This window comes from Solanum pennellii, chromosome 1, assembly GCF_001406875.1.
Source record: "Solanum pennellii chromosome 1, SPENNV200".
NCBI lineage: Eukaryota > Viridiplantae > Streptophyta > Magnoliopsida > Solanales > Solanaceae > Solanum > Solanum pennellii.
Window position 1 is genome coordinate 35,085,288 of NC_028637.1, and position 7,431 is coordinate 35,092,718.

General features: G+C 34.7%; 1 protein-coding gene across 1 annotated transcript in view; it reads right to left on the minus strand.

Annotated features, from left to right (window-relative positions):
* Positions 1-4,557: 4,557 nt before the first annotated feature.
* Positions 4,558-7,431, minus strand: part of LOC107019992 — an 8,030-nt gene continuing 5,156 nt past the window's right edge. The window contains exons 2-6 of the mRNA XM_015220342.2: positions 6,104-6,639; positions 5,888-6,011; positions 5,518-5,799; positions 5,314-5,433; positions 4,558-5,240 (exon numbers count right to left, since the gene is read on the minus strand). Of these exons, the coding sequence (XP_015075828.2) occupies positions 4,719-5,240; positions 5,314-5,433; positions 5,518-5,799; positions 5,888-6,011; positions 6,104-6,639 (1,584 nt within the window). The 3' untranslated portion in view covers positions 4,558-4,718. The remainder of the gene's footprint in view (positions 5,241-5,313; positions 5,434-5,517; positions 5,800-5,887; positions 6,012-6,103; positions 6,640-7,431) is intronic.

The following is a 7,431-nucleotide window of genomic DNA, read 5'->3' on the forward strand; positions in this document are numbered from 1 at the left end:
TTTTTTAAGGCGGACAACATGCCCATGTTGTAGGATACAACTTTTCCAATGTTAAAATAATAAAATAATAATAAGATATTGCGGATACAATAAATTTGAGCGGATAGATACAATAAATCCAACAAGATTGAGAGAACAAATACAAAAAAAAAATCGTGAAACTCAAAGAACACGTCTTTTAGAAAGGTATATCAGTGATACAACATGAATTTTAGAAAGATGTATTACTGATGTAACAAACTTCTAAACTGATTCTACTTTTGATAATTAGCTAAACAATCATTATGTTTGGTAATTAGGCATAACGTACAAATATTTTTTTGAAATTCCACTATTTTGTAGTATATAAAAGTCCTAATCCTTTTAACATGAATCCTAAAGTCGAGCATATCAAAATCAATACAATTAAACATGAAGACTCATGTCCATAATGCGAAGGGGTTTATTGATTTTTCTTCGCTGCAATATTAAAGTTTCAGCACAGAAGAACAAAAGGACGAACACCTCTATTCTCTGGTAATCCCCTAAAAAGATCTCAACTATTTAACACAACTTATGCATGGTGTAAACAAAAAATATTATAACTACATCCATCTATAACATGTTTCATTAATAAATATGTAAGGACTTAAAAGTCGATTATATTTTAGGTATATTTTCGTCATTCAACATTTAACATGGAACATACATGTTTTTATAGTATACCTAAAAAATAAAAGACTTACGACATACAATAGTATTCCTATGATAGTCGTATATATTAGAAAGTTGATTAACAAAAACATCATAAAGATCTGGCAGATTATACCAACCAGCATATTTTGGTGTGTATGGTAAAAAAAAAATCGACGGTGTTTCAATTCTCATGCACTTTGTAAAACCTAGGTGTATTTTAAATTTATTTCGTAAATTCTAGGAGTCCCTCTCAAATTTTGTTAGCTCCCTATCCTTCTAGTCTAAATCTCTCTATTTCAATATCCTAGTAAATTTGATTTCTGCATCCACCAAACGCCATTAATGCATTCTTCTTACTTCATCTATTAAAAAAGGTAGAACTAAGTAGCAGTAGCCAAAAGGTAGCGTATTCCTGACCTCTCATTAGTTGGTGGAAAGAATCAGTATTAAGAAGTAATAATCGGTATGTGAACATCATTGATTAAAGAATATGTTGCCTCTATAAAATCGGAGTAGGACCCTTCAAAAATGACATTTTTTGTGTGTAGGATCGTTCAAAAGTAGCGCATTTTTGGAGGATCCAATGAGGCTATGAAAGAAGTTTTGAAGAGTCCAAGCAACTTATAGAAAAGAAATTAAACCACTGAACATTATTTAATCACCAGAGGTCCATGAATAGCAATTAGAAAGTCCAACAGACACCAAAATTAGGGTAAAAGTTAAAGGTCTGAAGATTGAATTGTATATTGACCAGACGTCCATAAAAACAATTGGAAAGTCGCTGCAGATACAAATATTTACTCGTTTACCAGGCAGGTGCAGGGACCTCAAGCCAACTGTTTTTAGCAGAGATGCAGGATTTACTCCACCTCTAACTTGTTTCATTAATAAATATGTAAGGACTTAAAAGTCGATTATATTTTAGGTAGATTTTAGTCATTTAACATGGAACATACATGCTTTTATAATATATATAAATAGATAGATATGGATTTGCTTTATATTTTCATTTGGTTGTTTTTGGGTCAGCCAACTTTGGCCGATTTGACAAGTTATTTGGCCTAGAAGTTTTTCTTATATACAAAATACAACAATAAAGAAAACATTAAAAACATTTATCTGTATTATTCAATTACCAAATATGAAAAAAAATGCTTAGTTAAAGATTCTGAGTTGAAATTAAAAGTAAAATCGTGAGAAACAAATTTAATCGGTATGATGCTTCGGATCCTCCTTACTTATCGAGCAAATGAGAGTGGTGGGGTTATTAAGAGGTTGCCCCTTAAACTGTTAAAACTTTGCTCAAAACTGTTGGCGGGAGGTCCCTGTGTTGGGTTTTATTTGCCCTAAATTTCTTACCATAAATAGGTTTTCCTTGTAAAAAAAGGTTTTGGATTGACTAATCCTTTTCTTGTAGGAAAAGGTTTAGGACTCTATAAATAGAGGCATTGTCCTTCTAACTTAATCAGCATTCACAATGTAGTCTTAAGGGATTTGAGAGTTGTGGTTAGAGAGAGAATTTGTGGGTCACAAGCTTGATACGTTATCACTTGTGTGAACCTCCCATGTATTCCGAGTGATTTGGTTGAGGTTGTTTCCCTCTGTATTTTGTACTCTCATATTTATAGTGGATTGCTCATCTCCTTTGTGGACGTAGGTCGATTGACCGAACCACGTTAAATCTTTGTGTCTTTTTGGTATATTTCTCGTTGTCTTCTTACTCGTGGTCTTTCGAGGTTTGCTTTGCTAGCTTCCGCGTTTACACCTTCTTATTTTCGGTCCTAAAAAGTGGTATCAGAGCCAGATTCAATGATGAAGTCAGGTTTAGTGGTTCGATGATCGATGATTGAACCAGGTTAGAAAGATGTGTTCATCTTGGCGGTGTAGTTCTAGCAGTAACCTTTTTGACAGTAATGAAGATTTTGTTGGAGAAATTGTTTCAGAGAGATTCTTTGTGTTGAGACATAAATTTTGCAAAGGAGATTATGGAGAGGAGAAGCAAGTTATTGAAGATTAAGTAAAGAAGGTGGACAAATTTATTTTGTCAGAAATTCAGGCCAAGGGGGAGGTTTGTTGGGGTTTATTTGCCCTAAATTTCTTACCATAAATAGGTTTTCCTTGTAAGAAAAGGTTTTGGATTGACTAATCCTTTTCTTGTAGGAAAAGGTTTAGGACTCTATAAATAGAGGCATTGTCCTTCTAACTTAATTAGCATTCACAATGTAGTCTTAAGGGCTGAGAGTTTTGGTTAGAGGGAGAAATTGTGGGTCACAAGCTTGATACATTATCACTTGTGTGAACCTCCCATGTATTCTGAGTGATTTGGTTGAGGTTGTTTCCCTTTGTATTTTGTACTCTCATATTTATAGTGGATTGCACATCTCCTTTGTGGACGTAGGTCGATTGACTGAACCACGTTAAATCTTTGTGTCTTTTGGTATATTTCTCGTTGTCTTCTTACTCGTGGTCTTTCGAGGTTTGCTTTGCTAGCTTCCGTGTTACACCTGCTTATTTCCGGTCCTAACACCCTGCGCCCGCCTGGTAAACGAGTACATATTTGTACCCGTTGCAACTTTACAATTACTATGTATGGACGTCTGGTCAGCATACAATACAATCCTAAAACCTTTAACTTTTGCCTTAATTTTTTTGTCTGTTGAACTTCCTAATTTCTATTTGTGGAGCTCTAGTGATTATAGAATGTTCGATGTTTAAACTTTTTTTTCTAAGTTGGTCGGACTGTCCAAAAATGTTGTCATAGCCGCATTGGTCGTCTAAAAATGCGCTACTGTTGAAAGGTCCTACACACACCGAATGACATTTTTGAAGGGTCCTACTCCGTTGTTATAGATGCAATATATTCTTTAATCAATGATAATCACATTCCTACTATTACTTCTCAATATTGATTGTTTCCAACAACTAATAAGAGGTCAGGACTAGGCTACCTTTTTACTGCTGCTACTTATTTCTACTTTTTTTAATAGATAAAGTCACTACTAAAAAAAGGCCAAAAAGAGACCTAGAAAAGAGACCTCACGAGGTCTCTTTTCAGAAAAAAGAGACCGAAAAAGAGACCTCAACGCTAGGTCAGTAATATGCAGGTCACTTTTTTACAGACACCTCATGAGGTCGCCAAACGGAGACCTCACGAGGTCACCAACAAATTATCTGATCTTTTGCAAAAAAGAGACCTCATGAGGTCACTATTGTATTATTTAATTTAATTTTATATTTTTTATATAGAGACGTCATGATGTCACAATTTTATTATATTATTTAATTTTATATTTTAATAAAGAGACCTCATTAGGTCGCTAAGATATTATTTAATTTTATTTTATATTATTTTAAAGTAGAGACCTCATGATGTCTCTGTTCTGCATTTATTTTTGGAGACCTCGTGAGGTCTCCATAATGAAATTTACGAAAAATATAATGCACAATAGAGACCTCATGAGGTCTCTTTTCTGCATTTATAAAATATAAAATGTTAATTAGAGACCTGATGAGGTCTCTATTATGAAGTAGCTAAAAAAATTAATACAAATTGGAGACCTCATGAGGTCTCTTTTCTGCATTTATAAAATAGAAAATGGTAATTAGAGACCTCATGAGGTCTCTATTATGAAATATCTGGAAAAATTAATGCAAAAAAGAGACCTTATGAGGTCTCTATTATGAATTATCTGGAAAATTAATGCAAAAAAGAGACCTCATGAGGTCTCTTTTTCTGGTAAAAAACTGGCAGAAAATCATTATTTCTGCGGCTTCACATCACCTGTCATTTTAATTCAGTACCCAAATCAAACTCAAAGAGCTTCAAAAACTCAATTGAAGCAATACATTTACTAAATATTCTCTTATCAACTCAATTGCAACTCACTTCAACATAATTATATATTAAACAAAAACCATGATATCCATAAGTTATATAATACATTCCAACGTTATCATGTATTCACAAAACAAATAATTCCCATCACAAAATTATAAAGTTAACAAAATGATCCATAAGTTAACTATCACAAGTCTAAACTACACTAATGTGGTAGTGTGTTTGCCACATAATCATCACTTTCTTCATCACTTTCTTCATCACTACTAGTCTCATGGGTCATATTTCTTTGTTGACCATACATTGGATATTGAGTAGGTTGAGATTGAGGAGGTCGAGGAGGGAAAGTGACATCACCAGAACAAGGGGGAATCCCTCCTGAAGCAAGTAATGCATCGAATTGAGCCTTAAGACCCGCAAACTGTAATTCCAACCGCCTTTCCCTAGCCCGTGATTCTTCGGCTTGGCTAGATAGCTCAACAATCTTTTTCTCCATAGCCAAATTTTTCTTCATTGATTCATCATGATTTGAACTATTTAGGCCTTCAAACTCAGAAGAAAATTCACGAAAGGTTTTATGCGGCATTCCATATGCATACCCATATCTACTCGGCCCACAAGTCAAGTCTAACCAAACTCTCTCATCCTGTTCTTGAGTAAGTGGCATACCTCGATTTTCTTCCGGCAGAGTTTGTTGTAAATCCTCCAAAGCTTGAAGATATCGATTCTAAATTGAATGTTATCATATGAGAATATAAATTTAGAAAATAAGTAATTATTTTTTAAAATTAGAGGCTTACATAGGTCACTTCAGCTCGCGGTTCAACCCACACGTCTGGATCTTCAGGATTTTTCTTCTTTCTAATGTGTGTTGCCTTAAATGCCTCAGCTTGAGTTATCGGTCTTCCTAGTTCCTTTTCCTACATAAAATAATAAAGTTATAATCAAGAGTAATTAAATATTAATACATAAAATATATAAACACAAAGAAAAATGATACACACCAATTTCCTCCTCACACTTCCTTGACTTTGAGCCCCACTTGTGTGTAGAGAACCACCCTTAGTAGATGATCTTGCCTTTTTACCGATCTCACTCATCTGCTTAAATCTTGGATCATATTTCCAATGCACGAGTAATTTTGCCCAATCCTCCGGTAGAACCCAGCTAGGTTTGCTATTATCTCTACGAGCTTTATTAAACAAACTAGCAAGAGTATGCGTAGCTTTCTTGTGAAAGTTTGCACAAATTTTGGCCTCATGTTCCGGACGCCAAGCACATTTTTTCTACAATCAAAGCATAAATTATTTTATTTGATAAGTATTAATGAAGACAAGTATTTTAATAGTGTTAAACAAATAAATTCGAATATACCCTGAACTCCAAAAATATTTGTCTCTTGAGATTGCTAGGGAACTTGCCCCATGTAGGATAAGCATCTCTATAGAGTTCTTTGATTGTCTGAGAAATGATCCCCACAGCATCATCTGGATTGAAACTGTAATACAAAGTTTTAACATTTACAAGTTAAAACAAATAGAATTAAATCATATAATAATAAACATACCATATTTTTTTAAAAAAACTTACGTGTAGCCTTCAGGCTCAATGACAAGTCTATTATGCATGTCCCTCATGCCAACTTGTGTATTGTCATGACCAGGTGTATCTGACTGATTTGTGGTAGGAGTGTTAGGCTCAGAACTATTACCTTGAATGCGAAGACTCGACATCATAAGTTGTGAAGCAGATGATGATGATGGTTGTGAGTCTGCAGGGTTGTGAGTATTAGTGCGAGAGACACTAGACGTTGGTCGATTATCCTCTGGAGGCAAAACACTGTATCCCTGTGGGGTAGCATTCCCTGATGTGGTCATCATCAAAGGTACCTGAGGGGGCGGCTGAGTATATTCCAGTGGTGGATGCATATAGGTCGAAGGAGGATTAATACGTGGAGGCACGGTCCGCCTAGAATAGCAATGTGGCTGAGTGTCTTTTGGTGGGAGAGATGCTGTGTTGTCTGATCTTATATGTATACCTGTTTGTTGTCTACTAACCATACCTTCTTTCTTTTTTTTTTTTTTGGGGCCATTATCAATATCTTTATTCTTACATTTACCTGTCATCTAATTAGTAACAAAAACATTCAAGTCAAAGGTTGTTAGATATTGAAGATATGAGAGACAAACATCATCCAGTAGCTTATCTAGCAGTTCATCACTTTTTAAAATAAAATAAAGCCACAACCACAAGTACAAAATAATATCGAAAACAACATCCAACAAAAGGCACACGAGAACATATGAAGTTGAAGTTATTGAAATTAAAACAAAAGGCACACAAGGATATATAGATTAATAAATTACTCTCTGTATCATTAATAAATCTATAAAGCAATCAATACAGAGATACAATGGTAATTACTAATCCTCCTCGTCCTCATCCTCATCCTCGTCCTCATTCTCATCCTCATCCTCATCCTCATCCTCATCCTCATCATCATCATCATCCTCGTCATCGTCCTCATATTCATCTTCATCCTCATCATCATACTCAAACACATCCTCATGAATTGTTGCATTTGCCCCTTCATTTGTTATTTCTTCCATATCAACCTCTTCTAATATGTGTTCAGGATGCTCTAAATCATTTTCTAATTCAATATCGACGGTGTGGTGAACAATTGATGAATCATCATTTTGGTATGCAACATCCAACACGTTTTCAACTTCCACATGGCCCATGGGTTTGGTTTTAATAACCACCCACCAATCAGCTTTATCTGGACACAAGGGATAAGCAACATAGTACACTTGCTTAACATTTTGTGCAATAATAAAAGGATCATAAGCTTCATATTCCCTTGTGTGCTTTACTTCAATGATATTATATTGTTTGATTTCTCTCGTACCTCTTTT